Below are 19,960 nucleotides of genomic sequence, written 5' to 3' on the forward strand. Positions count from 1 at the left end.
TATTACAGTATTATATTACCTTGTACGGAATGACAAGGTTTCATTCCCTCTTCGAGGTTCCATGTAATTATATTGTTTTAAATAAGCTGACCATACAACTAGGTTAAATTAGATATAAAATAGATAAATATAATTTATAGAAAATATAAATTTTGGACCAAATAAACATCTCTTCCTTTGGTCTTACACAGAAATTGAAGTTTTAAAACTACTGTGAGTAGCATCTATTACTTTGTATTCTTATTTACCTCAGTTCTAACCAAGTCCATTTCATTCATATCTGTAATTGAAATATGATCTCTTTTTCTGATTCTTTAACAGTTACTCTATGGACCAATGCTGACTTTCAGAGCTGCAGAACTTAATTCTGAATCTCGTGACACACAGATACCCAAAGTTCCAAGGAACTACAAGGTTATACACAAAGAGCTTAGTATCACAGAATTTTAAAATGACAGTTAAAACTCAGGAATAGATGTGACTGTTGTATGAGCTTACAGTTCTTGAACCTTTACAATAAGCCTTATTGAACATTCTGTAGTCCATAAACATCAATTGCCCAATCTGTTTGCATTCCTTCCCCTGATAATGTATGCTTTCGAATTCAGTTCCCAGCATTTGCTCATTATACTAAGTGGATATTAGTGAGGCCTTAGAATATTTGTCCTTTTGTTTCTGGCTTATTTCACTCAATATAATGCCCTCAAGGGTCATTCACCTAGTTGTGTGCCTCACAGTTTCATTCCGTCTTGTAGCTGCTCAATATTCCATTGTGTGCTTACACCATAGTTTGCCCTTCCCTTTATCCATCTGTGTAGTCTTAGGCCACCTCCATGCATTGCAAAGCATGCATAATACCGCTATAAATACTGGGGGCAAATGTCTATTCCTGTCCCTGCTTTCAGTTCTTCCACGTATATACCGAATAATGGGGTTGCAGGATCATATGGCAGCCCTATGTTTAGCCTCCTGTGGCGCCACCACACTGCCCTGCAGAGGGGCTGCCACTCTTCTTCCCTACCAATAGTGAATAGCACTATCTCTCCATATGTTTACCACTTGTATCTTTCTGTTCATTTTTTTAAAAACAGTTTTATTCCCACCCCAGACAGTTGATTCCAAGTGAATAATCAATGGCTCCCAGTATAAACACATATTATATATTCACCATCTCTGTCTAAATATAAGGACACTTCCATTTCCTCCAGAAAGAAAGAGGAGGAATAATAATGCAAATTTAAAAAGAAAATAATTAAAAATAAACAGGAGAGGGCAGTGTAGGTGGTGGCTCAGTGGCAGAATTCTCACCTGCCATGTCAGAGACCTGGGTTCAATTCCTGGAGCCTGCTCATGCCAAAAATAAATAAATATATACATCAAAAAAAATAAACAGAAGAAACAAGACCACCACCACCAAGAATTCCATATCCTCCCTTATTGACCTTTAACTTTGAAGTATTGTTTTTATTACAATTAATGGAAGACTATTACAGGGTTACTGTTAACTATAGACTGTAGCCTGCATTGATTGTAGTAGTTCTGTATAGCACATAGAAACAGTTATGTACCCCTACATGTTTTATTTCTTACAAATTATATCTTTGCACATTGTAAGTCCAAAACCATCAATTTTAATTGCTTCTTTGTGCATTTGTATCTTAATACCTGCAAGAAAAACTGGAGTTACATAACAAAAAATGCAAGGTTTGGTGTTTTTAAATGTCCACAACGTTACCTTTATCAGAGGTTGTTGTAGGTTTATGCTACTTTATCCACCGTTTACTGCCTTTTCCTCTCAGTCTGAAGAACTCCTTTTAGTATTGATGATAGGGTAGATCTGGTGGTAATTAATTCCCTCATCTTTTATCTGGGAATTTCCTACTCTCTCCCTCAGATTTGAAAGGAAGTTTTACCAGATGTAAAATTTGGTTGGAATTTGTTTTCTTTCAGCGTGTTAAATATTTCATACCACTGCCTTCTGTTTCCATGGTTTCTCAGTATAAATTGGGACTTAATTTTATTGGGATTCCCTGATATATACCTTGTTGCTTTCCTCTTATGGTTTTCAGGGCAGTCTCTTTGTTCATTGCATTAGACAGTGTGATTACTATTTGTCTGGGTATGGTTATCATTGAATTTCTTGTTTGTGATGTAGCAGTGGAAAACTCTGTCCAAAGTTCTTTGTTTCCAGATTATATAGGCTAGTAAGCAAGGTGGGAGTTACTATGGGAATGGGCCGTAAATACTGGGAAGGTATGGAATTTCTTTTGCCTGAGATGGGACATGCACAGAGGACCCCGGTCCACTGATGTGACTAAGAGTAGGGTCTGCGGATGTGACCAGGGGCAGGGTCTTCGGATGTGACCAAGAGCAAGTGGACATCACAGACATTTTGTTTTACTTCCTGCTTTCTGTATACTTTAGGAGGACGTATACATAAATTTCATACATAAATTCATAAGGTGATATGTACAGATGCACAAAGTAATACACATAAATTCATAGTTATACAATAATAATACTGATGTTAAATTTATGAACTACCTCATTCCCCCCTTTTGGTGATATTATTCATCACATTATATTTTTTAAGACAGCACCATTTTCATTTGTGGAGACTGGCTAATATCCATGGTAATTTGTGGGGTTCAGGTTTCTGAGATGAAGTAGGTGGGAGGCAGTTTTTCTGTCTATTAATGCCTCTTTGGTTTGACTCACACTTTTTATTAAGCAAGGCAGAAGGCAGGGGAGTATAAGACATATACCAAATAGCACTAAAACACTTCCAATCAGAGTTTTGAACCCTTCAAAAGTTGAAAAACATTCTCTGAATAGGTTTTTGGAGTCCCAGCTCTTCCAAGTTTGAACTGGGACATGGTGATTTCCTCTGTTGCCTTCCTTTGGTCATCTCCTTCCAAGCAACAGTTGGAAAGGTTGAATTTTCCACATACCTCACTTTCCTTGGCTAACAGATAATCAAGAGCCAATCGATTCTGATAGATGACTATTCTAAATTTTGTTTGTTGTCATGCCAACAGATTCAGAGCATGGACAGTTTTTTTTGTGATTAGTTCCACTACTGCTTGAAGCCAAATGATGTGGTTTAGCACATCCCCATGATCCATCCTGTGCCCACATTGCCAGCCCATAATACTGGATAATACACAGGATACCAATCATTGTCTTTCTGGTTCCCTATTTGTATGCCTTTTTTTTTGAACCCTGCTATTTTCTGATTCTTAGATGGGATATCTTAATAGTTCCCCTTGCTTTAGGGGAATTAGGAAGAAATAAAGGCGGATGGCTCCTAACACACAGGCTCCTGACCATCCTTCAGGCAATTCAGAATAGGCTGTTCTGCCACAGATGCAGTAACACCCTTCAGAGGCTTTCCAAACCCCTGGAGCTGAAGTATTGCTCCAAAAACGTTTTAGGGTGGAGAAAGAGGCTAATGGTGACAGATCAGGAGCTGTGTGATTTTTATTTGATCCCCACTATAATATGACCTTTAGTACTGTTGCCCCAGACAGACGAGGTTTCCGACTGGAACTGGGAAGTTGTTTCCCCATCTGACTATGCAGTTTTTTCTGATTGTGGAAGTTGTTAGGTCCCATTTACTGGGTCCAGGCTGGGAGATGGTTACATTTTTCTGTTGGCATTAGTTCCCTTACCTCCCACAGTTATTGGTCCCCTATATTTGTTCCTCTACAGACATAACAGAAGGAAACATTTAGGGAAGAGGCCACCTGTTCTCTGTTGAAAGAACAGATTTTGAGTGCTTATGGGAATGGTTGGGGGTTGTACTAGTATTTCCTTATAGAAGTGGAATACTTGGAATTTTTTTCAGTTGTAAGAATTCATGGTTCTTTTTAAATAAAGGGTGGGGCCATAGGTGGATTTTTCTTTTATGGAGTACACCAGGACTTCTTTGTCCTACTGAGTATCATAAATGTTTAGAATGGTAAAATTGGTGTGATTTTATTTTCTTTGCAGGAGGGTACCCTAGGGGCTTCCCACTCAGTTTAATTCACAGTCTCCAGCCGAGTCGGGATCAGGGCAAATCATTCAAGTATGAAAAAAGCAAAAACACTGCTTGTTGGCTTTTTGGAACAGTGGTTTTGCTTACTAGTGCTTCTAGTTTGAGTTTTTCTTCCCAGAATTTTAATTCTACCATAGTTAGGTGCTCAGGCTTGCTAGGGTCATGGCAGACATAATGATGGTCTTCCCCAGGGTCACAGATTGAGTAAATGGTTTGATTGTAGGTACAGAAGCTCTTGGGGATATCTTGACAAGTGTAATGGATAGAGGTAATGGTGCTTCTGGTTCGGGTTGTATGTACACACTTGTAGCAGGAATCTGGGGCAGCGAACCCAAAGGGACAGCGGGAAAGGGCAAACAGAATTAAGAATAAAAACATTTTTTTTTTTTAGCTTATATAGGAAGGGAGAAGTTACCTGTGTACCAAGGATCCTACCAAATTAGGGTAAAGTTAGTTCTTGGGAAGAATTCAGACCACCTTCTTCTAGAAGGACTAATAATGCTAAGTGGAAAGCAAACACAACGAGTTAGATAAAGACAATTAGTCCACAGACCTGGCAGGCCGGAATGTCCATGCATTGATTCCTCATGCATAGATCACGATTGGCCATGCATAGATCAGTCAGCTTCCAGGGTGACTGAAGCAGGGCTCGAAGATTTCCTCAGGCTTCAGCCATGCGTAGACCAGCCAGCTTCCTGAGTGGCTGGAGCAGGGCAGGTAGGTCTTTTACGCAGGGTTAGACACAGCATGGTTTGGGTCAGTTTGGCACTTCCAAGATGGAGTCGACCCGTTTCCAGGCTTCACCTGGGAGTGGTGGAACCAAGGGGTGATCTCAGCGACCTTGACAGCTGTAGGAGTAGGAAGGAAGACCGTATAGGGTCCTAACCAAGTGGGTGTTAATGCCTAATTTTTCCAATCTTTTACCAAGACTAGTGATCCCGGGGTAAAGGCGTGCACAGGAGGTGCTAATTATAGTGGGAATCTTTCATTTACCCAGCTATGCAACTGAGACAGCCTGGAGCTTAGGCCTTGGAGCTGCCTTTTTAAAGTTAACACTCCTAATTGTGTAATGTTTCCTTGGAGTTCTCTTATCATTGGTAGAGGTCATCCGAACAGAACTTCAAAAGTGGAAAATCTGGTTTGTTTTGTGGGACTGCATCTTATTTTTAATAAGGCTATAGGGAGAACATCAGTCCATTTTATATTGGTTTCCTGACAGAGTTTTTTCAGATGTGGCTTCAGGGTGCAGTTAATTTGCTCTGCTTTTTCTGAACTCTGTGACCTATATGCTGTATGGAGGTTTCACTTTATGTGGAGGGTTTTATTGAGATTTCGTATGATGTGGGCCACAAATGCCAGTCCATTGTCAGAGCCCAGGGAGCTTGGCAGGCCATAGCTCGGAATGATTTCTTTGCTCAAGAAATGGACCACTTCCTGGGCAGGCCATGGTGGCTCAGTAGGCAGGAATGCTTGCCTCCCATGCCAGAGGACCCGGGTTCGTTTCCCGGTGCCTGCCCATGTAAAAGAAATAGACCACTTCCTGGACTTTTTCTGAGTGAGTGGGGGATGGCTTCCACCCATCCTGAGAAGGTTCAGACTCCTACTAGCAAGTAACTCCCTTACCTGGGGGAGTTCTGTGTCATCAAACGGTATCTGTCGCATGACTTGAATTCCTAGGGGTGGTTTTAGTTCTTGTTGGGGGTTGTTTTGAGCACAAATTATACATTTAGCATAGACTGCTTGGGCAAGCTGGTGCGGTTAAGGAATGTAAAAGTACTGTTGGAGATACTGCTCCGGGGCTGTCTTTCCGTAATGACTATTTTCATGAAGTTATGAAACTACTGTTGGGCTGAGTGCTTCTGGGGTTGCTTATCGACCATCCTTGAATTTCCACTATCCGTTCAGCAAGATGGCACCACCCTCTTAACTCAGCCAGGTACATTCAGTCTCATTATATTTTGGCTGTATGCCACTTATGGGTTCCAGTAGAAATACTGCTGTTAAGGGGGGGTGAACTTCCCTTAGGGCTACTGCCTTGGCTTCTGTGTCAGCTAGATAGTTCCCTCAGACTATTGTTGTGTTACCTGACTGATGCTTGGGGCAGTGGATAATGGCAACCTTTGCGGGGGGCTGTACTGCCTCCAGGAGGGCCAGGATCTCTGGACCGTGCTTTATTTCCCTCTTCCAGCATTGATTAATCCTCATATATAGGTCCCCGTGCACCTGAGTGGTGTTGAAGGCATACCTTGAATCAGTGTAGATGTTGATAATAGAATTTGTCCCTAACAGCAGGGCTCTGGTGACTGCTGTGAGCTCGGTTTTTTGAGCCAAGGTGCCAACAGGGAGGGGCCCAGATTCTGCAAGTGAGTCCAGGGTTACTGCATACCCTGCTTTTCGCATCCTGCTGTGGACAAAACTTTTGCTGTCTGTATAGTATTCTGGATCAGGGCAGAAGAAAGGCTGGTCCTTTAAATCTGGTCTGCTGGAAAACACTTCTTCTGAGGTTTCTGTACATTGATGTTTCAGTAGGCCTTCTCCTGTCAGCAAGAGAATAACTGGGTTTAGGCTGTGTACGGATTCCATTTGAGTATTCGGGTTGTCGTATAAGAGGGCCTGATATTTTAGCAGTCGGGAAGTAGAAAGTCAATGATGCCCCTTTTGCTGGAGAACTGCCTTGATTTGATGTGGGATGTGAAGAGTTAGCTGCTGACTGAAGGTTAGCTTTTCAGCATCATGAGTTAAAGTGACAGCAGCAGCTATAGCCCACAGACAGGGAAGCCATCCCTTGTCTACCAAATCCAGCTGCCTTAACAAGTAAGCCACTGGGCGAGCTCAAGAGCCTAGCTTCTGAATGAGGACCCCTGTAGCCATTCCCTGTCATTCATGAACGTACAGAGTAAAAGGTTTGTCAATATCCAGGAGACCCAAGGCTGGGGCTTGGGTGAGTTCCTTTTTTAGAGTTTCAAAGACTTTTTGTTGTTTGGCTCCCCAGGGCAGAGGTGAACTTTTAGCTCTTCGCATAGCCTCATATAGGATAGGGCTTGGCATCTGTGGTGAAGTTAGGTATCCGGATGCGGCAGAATCCTGCAATCCCTAGGAATTCAAGGACTTGTCAATGAGATGTGGGTGTAAGAATCTGACAGACACTTGCTTTCTTTCAACCCCCAGGTGCCAGGTGCCCTGAGCAGTGTGAAATCTGAGGAATTTCACCTGTTTCTTGCAAATGTGGGCCTTTTATTTAGGTGCCTTGTAGCTTCTTTGATTTAAGTTGGTCAGGAGTACCTTCTAGACAGTCTTGTGAGGTTGTGCTGGCTAAGGGTAGATCATCCACATATTGGAATAAAACGCTTTTATACTTTTTATTGTGGAATTCCTGCAAGTCCTTCCTAGGGTCTGGCTGAATATAATAGTGGGAGATTTTGAACCCTTGAGGCAGGTGGATCCAGGTAAATTTTCTTCCAGTGCACGGATGTTCCCATTCAAAGGCAAAAATGGGTTGGCTGACCCGTGCCATACGAACACAGGAGAAAGCATCTTTCAGTTCAAGGCAGAAGAAAAATAATGCTGTTGCAAGAATTAGGCTCAATAGAGTGTATGAATTTGGTACTATGGAATGTAGGGTAACGGTCACTTTGTTAAAGGCCTGCAAATCTTGAACAGTGTTGTAGTTGTTGGTGCCTGGTTGTTGTACCAGTAGCAGAGGAGTGTTCCATGGGGACTCCATGGGGACTGGCATTCCCATAGTATACCATGAACAAGTAGGCAGTTGATGTGTGGCTGAGTTCCCACCTGGGCTTCCCAGGCGACTGGATATTGTTTATGACGCACTGGGGCAACTCCAAGATGAAGTTCCATGAGGACTTGGGGGAGGGGGCGGGGGGATTCATTGCTAGCTCCAGTGGACTGTTTTCTGCCCAAGCAGAAGAATTAACTTCTGGCATCTGTGGATAGTCAGGCTGGTTTCGGTTTTCCTTGGTGAGAAAGAGGTACCACTCTTTCATCTAGGTGGCTTTCAGGGTCACCATGACCTTTCTCTCTCTGGGTTTTTCAGCATCAGGAAACATTCCCCTTCTGCATTGAAACTTATCTGGACATGGAGCTTTGTCAGGAGGTCTCGGCCTAGTAGAAGTACTGAGTAGTCAGGAAGGTAAAAAAATTGTTGAGCTACTTCATGAGACTCTAGCAGACACTTGCAGGCTGTTAAGAAAGGGAGGTTGAGCCGAGATGCCAGTGGCCCCAATAATGGTGGTTTGCCTTTTAGTTTTAGTCCCGATTTGCTGTGTGACAATAGAATGTTCTGCGCTGATGTCTACCATAAAGTCCATTTTTTGGCCCCCTACTGTCATCATGACCATGGACTTGACTCCCCAAGATCAAGTATGAAGGGGCCTGATCTGTCTCAGTCCGAATTGTCTTCAAGGCCTGCCTGGACCTACAAAATCAGTAGCCTTGGGCTCCTCCTAGTTAACAGGGTGCTTGCTTCCCCTTTCCAGTTTTTTGCTGGGGCATTCTGCTTTCCATTGTCCTTCCTCTTTACAGTAAACACACTGTTTTCTTCCCAGTGGTGCTGCTCTCCTCCATTCTCCAGGTGGTCCCCAATAAGTGGGTGTTTTATTTTCTGGCCCTGGACCCCTGAAGGTTCTGGGTTTTGAGAATGGAGGCTTTCTGGTGCTCTCGGTGAGCTCCACAGCAAGCAGGTCTACTTTTTTCTTTAGTTGGTGATCTGCTTCTCTCTACCTCTTGATCTCGGTTCATGTAGACTTTTGTAGCTACTTCAAGGAGTTAGGATATGTTCATTCCAGAGAACCCTTCTAATTTCTGAAGCTTTCTTCACATGTCAGGCTGGGCTTGCTGAACAAATGCCATGTCAACAAGTTTCTGGTTTTCTGGTGCCTGAGGGTCAAAAGGAGTATACTGTCTAAAAGATTCACAGAGGCTCCCGTGAAACTGGCTAGGGGCTTCATCTGGCTTTTGCAGGACCTCAGCAGTTTTTGACGCATTTATTGTTTTTTTTTTTTTTTTTTTTGGCTACCTTTTTCATGCCTTGAATGAGTGCATCTTGGTAGAGATTCAAACTGTTTATGCCAGCTTCGGTGTTTGGATCCCACCATGGATCAGCATCTGGGAAGCAGTTTTGAGCATATTGGAATGCATTCCTCGTCCCTTCAGGAGCATTTTTCTCTCACTACTTCAGGGTGGCTTGTGAAATTCATCTGCACTGTTCTATGTTGAAGAGGGTGATGCAGAGCTGACGACAATATTGCCATGTTGGTTGATGGGTGTGTTTAATAAGCTGGAGTAGGTCGGTCATAGCCTAGGGCTTCTCAGTGTAGGAGGGAGTATGGTTTTTCAGTTTATGAGGTCAAGTTGAAAAAGGCTGGTAGATGAACATGGCAGGCCTCCCTGCAACTAACCTTTGGGTCATATAAAATGGTGCTTGAGTTTCTTGCAGGGGCAGTTGTAGAGCTCCTGGGGGTACCACAGGCTTTTCCAGCTAGGGAGCAAAGGTTCCAGGTTTGCGAGATCTCTGGAGAGAGTTTGGGCAGACTGGGACCCAGTGAGATGGGAAACGGCTGTGAAGAGCTGGCTGGGGTCCCTGGCAGATGGAGTTCCCAGTAGAGGGCATCTGGGGAGCTGATGGTGCCTCAGAAACCAAAACCAGTGCTCTAAGGTGGGGGTTGGGGGGCTGGAACTGAGTAAGATGGAGGCAATGTACCTTCTTCTCCACCTGGGAGGAATAGAGGTTTTCCAGGGTTGAGGAGTTAGGAAGGCAGGGATAGAAAATCTCTGTCAGTGGTGGGGAGGGTATTGAGGCTCAGACAATCGCGCCTTGATGTGTGCAGTCACAAAAAGCTTCTTTCAGCAGCGGGGAGCATGCTGAGGCAGGGACAATTGCGCCGTGGCACATGCAGTCACTGGGAGCCAGGGCTGGGAGTAGAGAGCAGTGGCAGCTCGTTTCTTTCACCCAGGTGGTCAGGGTTTTTCTCTTTCAGCAGTGGAGAGCCTTCTGGGGTTGGAAGTTTTGTGGCTGTGCGGGCTAACTTCTTTGCAGCAACTGCTCTGGGCAGCAGAATGCCCAGGTTGGCATGGGCCACCAGGCCTGCCACATGGCTTTCAATGCAAGCTTTTAGCCATGGTGGTGAATTTTGAACAGTTTGGAGCCAGGAGTCAATATATGGAAATTTGTCAGAGTGTCCAGGCTGTCCCGTGATAACTTGCCAGATGGCTTGGATCAGTTGGGGGTCAAACGACCCTTCAGATGGCCATCTGATGCCAAAAATGAGCCAGTCCAATTGGCGAAATTTGTGCAGCTCCTGGGGCTTGAGCTTCACTCCGTAGTCTCCAGAAAACCCTTTCCTAAAGTTCTTAATGAGGCACGCTAAAGGAGTTTTGCTTTCAGTACTACCCATAGTGATCCTCCCAGGTTACCAGACAACAGGTAAATAAAAAACAAGATGACATTTGCTTCATCCATTTCTGGCTGCTTCCCACAAGGGAGAATTTAGGGTTCTCTTGGATTAAGATGGGTTGGTATAAATCCCCAGCCCAGATTCTCACAAGCTCTTTTCTTCATCGCGAGCACCACCATGCAAGCTATTATGTGATCCCATGGACCTGCAGATCGGGACATATACTTTACCACCTGGGTGATACAGCACTGAAGCCTCTGGACAGAGCCATGACTCATTCACACACTTTCACACACCAGGCACTTGACAACACAACAAATTATGTATGACTCCTTCCCAAAACCAGAGTGTATCTAACTGCCGGGGGTTTCTCCTACACCTTCTCTGATGTTACTTGGTCTGGTTTAAGGGGGTATCAGCCTTCTGTTCTGCCTGAAAGGCAGGATCTGACCATCCCTTATACCTGATAGGCAGGCTGTCGGCGAATGGCCATTCTTACCAGTCCAATGGGCAGAGCTCTGGTTCAGTTCTCAGGGCTGCTGAGGTCACAGTCCGGGGAAGCTGGTGCTCCATTCCAGTCAGGTCATCTTGAACTGGAAGAAAGTTCCGGGGGCATCCTGGGAATCATCAAGATTGGTCTGCAGCTCGGGCCTCCCGGAGGCGGGAAGGGAAAACAAGGGTGTCTTTTCCTTGGGATGTGGAGTTTCCTGACCAATGCACCAGAAATGTAGCAGTGGAAAACTCCGAACGACACCCAAGAAAGCACCAGAACCTCTGAGAAGTGGACAAAACTTTTATTGCCAGCAGTCTCAGAGGACTCTGTCCAAAGTCTGAGCCCTGAATATTCTTTGTTTCCAGATTATATAAGCTAGTAAGCAAGGCAGGAGTTACTATGGGAACGGGTGGTAAACACTGGAAAGGTACGGAATTTCTTTTGTCTGAGATGGGACATGCACAGAGGACCTCTATTCTGCTGACATGACCAAGAGGAGGGCCTGCGGACATGACCAAGGGCAGGGTCTGCAGACGTGACCAAGGGCAAGCAGATACCGTAGACATTTTGTTTTATTTCCTGCTTTCTACATACTTTAGAAGTACATAATTTCATATATAAATTCATAAGGTGATACACACAAATGCACAAAGTAATGCACATAAATTCATAGAGTTATACAGTAATGAAACTGAGTTTAAATTTATGAACTAACCTCAGTGGTTCATTTAAATTCATGAATGCATATTCATGTCCTTCATTAAATTTGCAAAATTTTATTTTTCCTTCAGTTATCTAATGTTTGAGTTCACTCATTCTTCTGATTTGCTGTTGAAACTGTAGAGAACTTTTCATTTCAGTTATTGTGTTCTTCAACTCTGGTATTTCCCTGGAGAGATTCCTATATTGTTCCTTCATTGTTTCCTCATACCCTTTAGTTCTGTCTGTTTGTTCTCCATTATCACCTTGAGCATTTTGAAGATCATTATTTTAAAGTTTCTCCCCAGTAGTTTCAGAGTCTGGGCCTCTTTATGTTGGTTTCTTGATTTTCGTCTTGTTCTTTTGGATGGTCCATCATTTCCTGGTCTTGTAATCTTTTGTTTGCACACTATAACTTTTTTTTTGTTACACACAATAAATTTTAATAATTTAGGGTGCTTGGGTGGTTCAGTGATAGAATGCTCACCTTCCATGCCAGAGACCCAGGTTCGATTCCTGGACCATGCACCTAAAAAAAAAAAGAAAGAAAGAAAAAAGACAAATCTAAATTTTAATAATTTAATTCTGGGATTTAGTGCCTGGGCTCTCTGTTCCTTAAGATTGTTTTCAGCTAGTGATAGTTTTTCTTGAATGCTAGGAGCTAATCAAAACAAACTAGACAAGGCAAAAATCATCTTTCACTGTCTTTGCAAAATGTCTTTGCTTTGGCTGTCAATCTCCTTCAGAATAAGATTACCAGCCTAAGGCAAATGGGAAGTTTAGGGTCCTCTATGTCTTTTCTGAGCTTCTGTGGGGCTAAAGCTGGGTGTTCTGCTTCTTTAACTGGGCTTAGGCTCACTAGGAGCTTTAAGAATTCCCCATTTACAGTTTTTAGGAGCGTAAGTGAATGCCCCCATTCCTTCTTTCAAAATAGATTTCCTCCCCCTCTGGGTATTCTCTTCCATTAGTTGATGCTGCCAGTCCTTGGCTCCAGGCTGCTTCAACTTAAATGTTCCTTATAATGTCCCAGCTTCTGTGTGGAGCATCTTTACCCTCAGGACAGACTTTGGGATGGTGAACCCAAGACATATACCCTGACTCTGTCTCAGATTTCTGTATGATAGATTCGCAAAATGTATTTGTACCCTTGTGTGCACAGGGGAAATTCTGTTCCCTGCTGAACAGGGCCCAGGACCCATAGTGGAAGTGCAAATTTGGCTGTACTTTGCATTGTGGAGGGATGAGGGAGGGACCACCCACTGAGCCAGGAGCAGCTTCTGTATCTTTTGAAGCTGTGTTTTCTTGATTCAGCCCTTGTCTTGTTAATGTAGCCTTTTAACATTTTGAGGGACCTTACTGTCTTTAGGAATCTTTGCCTATCTTTACCAGTGTGGGTTTGGACAAGGCCAACTCTCAGAATTGACCTGCAGTGATCTGAATTTGCTGATCAAAGTCGAGATCTGTGATCAGACCACACCTCCACAGGCTAGAGTTTGAAGGATGATGTCTTTGTGTCCCACCCTCTTACCAGTTGGCTGCATCAGGAGCCTGAACTCCATTCCCTGTACTCCCTTCATTAGCCTGCAGTAAAGGGGATGGTACCGCCTGGAGAAAAGGAGAAAGTCACTGATATTTATCATAATTTGCCAGCTTCTGTCTCTTTTTTTTTTTTCTTGATGCTGCAGTGTTCTGCTAGACTCCAGAGTTTAAAAATAGTTGATTCAGATAGTTCCTACCAGTTTGATAGTTTCATTCGTGGAGGAACTGATTCCTGGAGTTTCTTACGCCACTCTCTTCTCACAATCACTCCACTCTAATCTGGTTCTAAAACTCTCCAAGGAATATTTAATGTCTGTTTGGTTCCTTTTTATAATCTCCATCTCTTTATTGATACTCTATTTGTACTCATCTGTGATTATCCTGATTTCCTTTCATTCTTGTGCATGATTTCCTTTTGCTCTTGGAGGATTTTTCTTCTTTAATGTATTTTTTTTAGCTATATTCACACACCATAAAGTCCATTGAAAGCATTCAATCAGTGGCTGACAGTATGATCACATAGTTGCACATTCATCACCATGAGAAATTTTGAAACATTTTTCATTACTCCAAAAGAAAAAAAGGAAAAGAGAATCCAAAAATTGCCTCAAAGTGTTTTAGTGTTTACCTTAGTGAAACACTTTTTACTTATACTTTTCTGGAATAGGTGGGCATTTTTCTCCTCCAGGAGGCCACATCTTCTATTCCCTGTAATTTCTTCAGTTGACTAAAGAGCAGAGTAATAAGGGAAGATATCAGTAATACTAAATATTAGTGGACCAACCTTGTATCATAGTCTTGGGACATGGTGATGTTTTGTTATAATTAACTCTGAATTATCATTTTTGAAAAATATATCAAAAGTTAGTTTTAAAAATATATTATGGCTTATTTGAGGAGGTCTCGAGAAGAAGAAAACACATTTCTGAAATTCTGTATGATCAATTCTGTATCATTGATTTAATGATAATGTTTGGGTTCTCACATCTTATGCTAGTTTGAAAGGATTATATAACCTAGAAAAGCCATATTTTAATCCTGATCCAATCTTGTAGGAACGACTTTTTTTTCTTTTCTTTTTTTTTGTATGCTATATGGCGGGGACACATTTCATTATTTTTCCATGTGAGTGTCCTGTTATTGCAGCACCATTTTGTTGAATTTTTGTTTGTTGGTTTTGCTTGTTTGTCTTCTGGGAAGTGCACAGACCAGGAATCGAACTCAGGTCTCCTGCGTGGCAGGCTAGAATTCTACCATTGAACTATCCTTGCAATCCCGACCTTTTCTTTTAATCCCTAATTTACTACTATAGGTTGGAAACTCGATTAGATTATCTCCACGAAGATGTGACATACCTAATTATGGGTATTAATTAGGGGGAGATGTGACTCCACCCGTTCTAGGTTGGACTTGATTAGTTTACTGAAATTTTTTAAAAGAGAAAGCATTTGGAAAAAGCTTAAGAATAACAAGAGCCAGAGCCCATGCAACCTAGGCCCTTTGGAATTGAAGAGAGAATATGCCTCTGGGAGAGCTTCATGAAAGAAGAAGCCTGGAGAAAAAGCTGTGCAGACATAGCCAGTGTTTGCCATGTGCCTTTCCAGTTGAGAGGGACACCCTGGACTTTATCGGCCTTTCTTGAGTGACGGTAACCTCTTGTTGGTGCCTTAGTTTGGATATTTTTATAAACTTGCTTTAATTGGGACTTTTTTTAGCCTTAGAACTGTAAACTAGCAACTTATTAAATTCCCCTTTTTGAAAAGCCATTCCATTTCTAGTATATTGCTAAACTAGAACATATCTCAAGAATTATAAATAATAGAATCATACATTTAAAACTCTGTCTTAAGGACTGTCGTCTAGCAAATTTCATGTTGTATTCATGCACATGTAATAAAATGATTAATGTTCACAGTAAACTTCCAAAACAATTAAAATTGCACAATTATGTAAAATGAAATGTGTACATTGAAATGTAACTTATTTTGAAATTTAAAATCAGTGACCTAACTCTTGAAACTATTTTTATGACACAATCCACAATTTTCAGATTGAAGTAATTGAGTTGCCAATAACTTGAATATCCAAAGAACATACTCTACCAGCAAATATCATAATTGTAGTATGCATTTGTGTGAATTACTTCAGATTTCAAAGTGGTATATTAAACCAATGTAGGGAATTTCTTTATAAATATACAACAAACAATTTTATTACATGAAAAATAAAAGGCTATTAAATTAAAGCATAATTTGAAGTAATCTATCCTGCAAATGTTCCCTTTTTATCAGTTAATTAAAAAGTGGTAACACTTTATTTGTTGGCCACAGGACACCTCACATAACTTCTGTATAATATTACTGACTTAGAAGTCATTCCATTGTAAATTTATTTAAATTTCATATTTTATTAACTCTAACTAATTAATAATAATGTATTCTCTTATTCAAACTTAATCCTATTCATTAATATCTTAACACCTTATAATTAATATTAATAATTCATAATTATATTTTGATAACTACTTAGTGTAAGGGTGTACACACAGATAATATGAAATGTTTATAAAAATGAAAATTTATATAATTTTTATTAAAATATCACATAATTCAAAGTTGATTATGCTAATCTTTAATATTGCAATTATATTATCAGTTTAAGTCAGATTTCCATTTTAATACTAGGTATTTTAGCCTTGTTTGGTTCTCTGTCAAGATCCCACTAGTTTTTCTTTCAAATTCCAGAAATGATCACAATTAACATCTTATCAAATCCTGTCATTCTGAAACCTGAGGTCTCTTTCTCACTATGTGCTACAGGAAAAATTATAACTAAGTTTTCATCTCAATCATAACTTATATCTAATATTTTATTTAGAAATTTCAAAAAGCACAAATCTCCAATAGTATTCATTTCATTCAATATAGTGGAAAGTGGTACATATGAAATATGTGCCACTCAGAACTATTCCATGCATATGTAATCATGTATCACCAATTAACACCACCCCGTTAACATTTCTGTTAAGTTATCATGGATAGGTGTTAAGCTGGGAAACTATATGAGATCCTATGTGAATATTATTTTAGACTAAAACCTAGAAAACACAACTTAAGTAGCCAGCAGCAATGTAATAGTATTCAGACATTCTCATTTCCTTACTACAATTTTGTGTCACATCAGAACTTCTACCTTTGACATTACGTCCATCATAGCACACATTCATCATCTTTTTTTTTTTTTTTTTTGCACGGGCAGGCACCAGGAATCAACTCCGGGTCTCTGGAATGGCAGGTGAGAATTCTGCCATTGAGCCACTATTGCATCATGCTCATCATCCATTTTTTTCCCCTATTATTTATTTTTATTCCATATGTTCTACTCGTTTGTTGACAAGGTAGATAAAAGGAGCATCAGACACAAGGTTTTCACAATCACACAGTCACATTGTGACAGCTATATCATTATTCAATCATCCTCAAGAAACATGGCTACTGGAACACAGCTCTACATTTTCAGGCAGTTCCCTCCAGCCTCTCCATTATGTCTTGAATAACAAGATGATATCTACTTAATGCATAAGAATAACCTCCAGAATAACCTCTCAACTCTGTTTGGAATCTCTCAGCCATTGATACTTTGTCTCCTTTCCCTCTTCCCCCTTTTGGTCAAGAAGGTTTTCTCAATCCCTTGATGCTAAATCTCATCTCATTCTATGGTTTTTCTCAGTCCTTTGATGCTGAGTCGCAGCTCACTCTAGGATCTCTGTCCCACGTTGCCAGGAGGGCCACACCCCTGGGAGTCATGTCCCACATAGACAGGGTGAGGAGGGTGGTGATATTGCTTGTTGTGTTGGCTGGAGAGAGAGGCCGCATCTGTGCAACAAAAGAGGCTCTCTTGGGAGTGACTTTTAGGCCTAAATTTTAAGTAGACTTGACCTATCCTTTCTGGGGTTAAGTTTCATGTGAACAAACCCCAAGACTGGAGGCTCAACCTATAGCTTTGATTGTCCACACTGCTTGTGAGAATATCAAGAATTCAACTGGGGGAAGTTGAATTTCTCCCCATTCTCACCATTCCCCAAAGGGGGCTTTGCAAATACTTTTCCACTCACTGACTGAATCACTCTGGGATTCATCAGGGCATCACTCTGGACAAACCAACAAAATCTCATGTCCTACCTGAGATTCCAAGTACTTATAGTATTCAATCAAACTATCCACATAAGTTGTATTAGGAAATGCACTAGTCAAAATATAAATTTTTTACCAAATAAACATTTTTTGCTTTAGTCTCACACATAAGGTTACATTTAAAAATATTAATTACCATCTACTTTCAGCACCCTGCAATAATGACATTCCTTTGTTCTTCCTCATGCAAAAACATTTTTTAAAATTTGTACATTGTACATTTCACTATTGTTATATACTCTAGGCATTCCTAGATTATACCATCTCAATCTTTAACATCTATCTTTCTTTCTGATTTCATTAATGTCCCCAGCCCTCCTCCCTCTATCATTCTCACATGCAGCTTCATTCAGTGTTTTAACATAATTATATTACAGTTAGATAGTATTGTGCTGTCCATTTCTGAGTTTTTGTATCCAGTCCTGTTGCACAGTCTGTATTCCTTCAGCTCCAATTACCCAATATCTTATCCTATTTCTATCTCCTCATGATCTCTGTTACCAACAACATATTCCAAGTTTATTCACTAATGTCAGTTCATATCAGTGAGACCATACGGTATTTGTGCTTTAGTTTTTGGCTAGTCTCACTAAGCATAATGTTCTCAAGGTCCATCCATGTTGTTATATACTTCATAAGTTTATTCTGTCTTAAAGCTGCATGATATTCCATCATATGTATATACCACAGTTTGTTTAGCCACTCATCTGTTGATGGACATTTTGGCTGTTTCCATCTCTTTGCAATTGTAAATAATGCTGCTATAAACATTGGTGTGCAAGTGTCCGTTTGTGTCTTTGCCCTTAAGTTCTCTGAGTAGATACCTAGCAGTGGTATTGCTGGGTCATATGGCAATTCTGTATTCAGCCTTTTTGAGGAACTGCCAAACTGCCTTCCACAGTGGTTGCACCATTTGACATTCCCACCAACAGTGGATAAGTGTGCCCCTTTCTCCACATCCTCTCCAGCACTTGTCATTTTCTGTTTTGTTGATAATGGCCGTTCTGGTGGGTGTGAGATGATATCTCATTGTGGTTTTGATTTGCATTTCTCTCATGGCCAGGGACATTGAGCATCTCTTCATGTGCCTTTTGGCCATTTGTATTTCCTCTTCTAAGAAGTGTCTGTTCAAGTCTTTTTCGCATTTTGTAATTGGATTGGCTGTCTTTTTGTTGTTGAGTTGAACAATCTCTTTATAAATTCTGGATACTAGACCTTTATCTGATATGTTGTTTCCAAATATTGTCTCCCATTGTGTAGGCTGTCTTTTTACTTTCTTGATGAAGTTCTTTGATGCACAGAAGTGTTTAATTTTGAGGAGATCCCATTTATTTCTTTTTTTCTTCAGTGCTCTTGCTTTAGGTGTAAGGTCTATAAAACCACCTCCGATTATAAGATTTATAAGATATCTCCCTACATTTTCCTCTAACTGTTTTATGGTCTTAGACCTAATGTTTAGATCTTTGATCCATTTTGAGTTAACTTTTGTATTGGGTGTGAGATACAGGTCCTCTTTCATTCTTTTGCGTATGGATATCCAGTTCTCTAGGCACCATTTATTGAAGAGACTGTTCTGTCCCAGGTGAGTTGGCTTGACTGCCTTATCAAAGATCAAATGTCCATAGATGAGAGGGTCTATATCTGAACACTCTGTTCGATTCCATTGGTCAATATATCTATCTTTATGCCAGTACCATGCTGTTTTGACCACTGTGGCTTCATAATATGCCTTAAAGTCTGGCAGGGTGAGACCTCCAGCTTCGTTTTTTTTCCTCAAGATACTTTTAGCAATTCGGGGCACCCTGCCCTTCCAGATAAATTTGCTTATTTCTATTTCTGAAAAGTAAGTTGTTGGAATTTTGATTGGTATTGCATTGACTCTATAAATCAATCTAGGTAGAATTGACATCTTAACTATATTTAGTCTTCCAATCCATGAACACGATATGCCCTTCCATCTATTTAGGTCTTCTCTGATTTCTTTTAACAGTTTTTTGTAGTTTTCTTTGTATAGGTCTTTTGTCTCTTTAGTTAAATTTATTCCTAAGTATTTTATTCTTTTGGTTGCAATTGTAAATGGAATTTGTTTCTTGATTTTCCCCTCAGATTGTTCATTACTAGTGTATAGAAACGCTACAGATTTTTGAGTGTTGATCTTGTAATCTGCCACTTTGCTGTACTCGTTTATTAGCTCTAGTAGTTTTGCTGTGGATTTTTCAGGGTTTTCGACATATAGTATCATATCATCTGCAAACAGTGAGAGTTTTACTTCTTCCTTTCCAATTTTGATACCTCGTATTTCTTTTTCTTGTCTGATTGCTCTGGCTAGGACTTCCAACACAATGTTGAATAACTGGTGATAGTGGACATCCTTGTCTTGTTCCTGATCTTGGGGGGAAAGTTTTCAATTTTTCCCCATTGAGGAGGATATTAGCTGTGGGTTTTTCATATATTACCTTTATCATTTTGACCAAGTTCCCTTGTATTCCTATCCTTTGAAGTGTTTTCAACAGGAAAGGATGTTGAATCTTGTCAAATGCCTTCTCTGCATCAATTGAGATGATCATGTGATTTTTCTGCTTTGATT

The 19,960-nt window shown here is 40.7% G+C and overlaps 1 protein-coding gene across 1 annotated transcript in view; it reads left to right on the forward strand.

Moving 5' to 3' along the window:
- Positions 1–19,960, forward strand: part of LOC143677336 (uncharacterized) — a 58,685-nt gene that overhangs the window by 12,051 nt on the left and 26,674 nt on the right. The window contains 1 exon segment of the mRNA XM_077153197.1: positions 322–414. Within this exon segment, the coding sequence (XP_077009312.1) occupies positions 322–414 (93 nt within the window).

This window comes from Tamandua tetradactyla, chromosome 3, assembly GCF_023851605.1.
Source record: "Tamandua tetradactyla isolate mTamTet1 chromosome 3, mTamTet1.pri, whole genome shotgun sequence".
Taxonomy (NCBI): domain Eukaryota; kingdom Metazoa; phylum Chordata; class Mammalia; order Pilosa; family Myrmecophagidae; genus Tamandua; species Tamandua tetradactyla.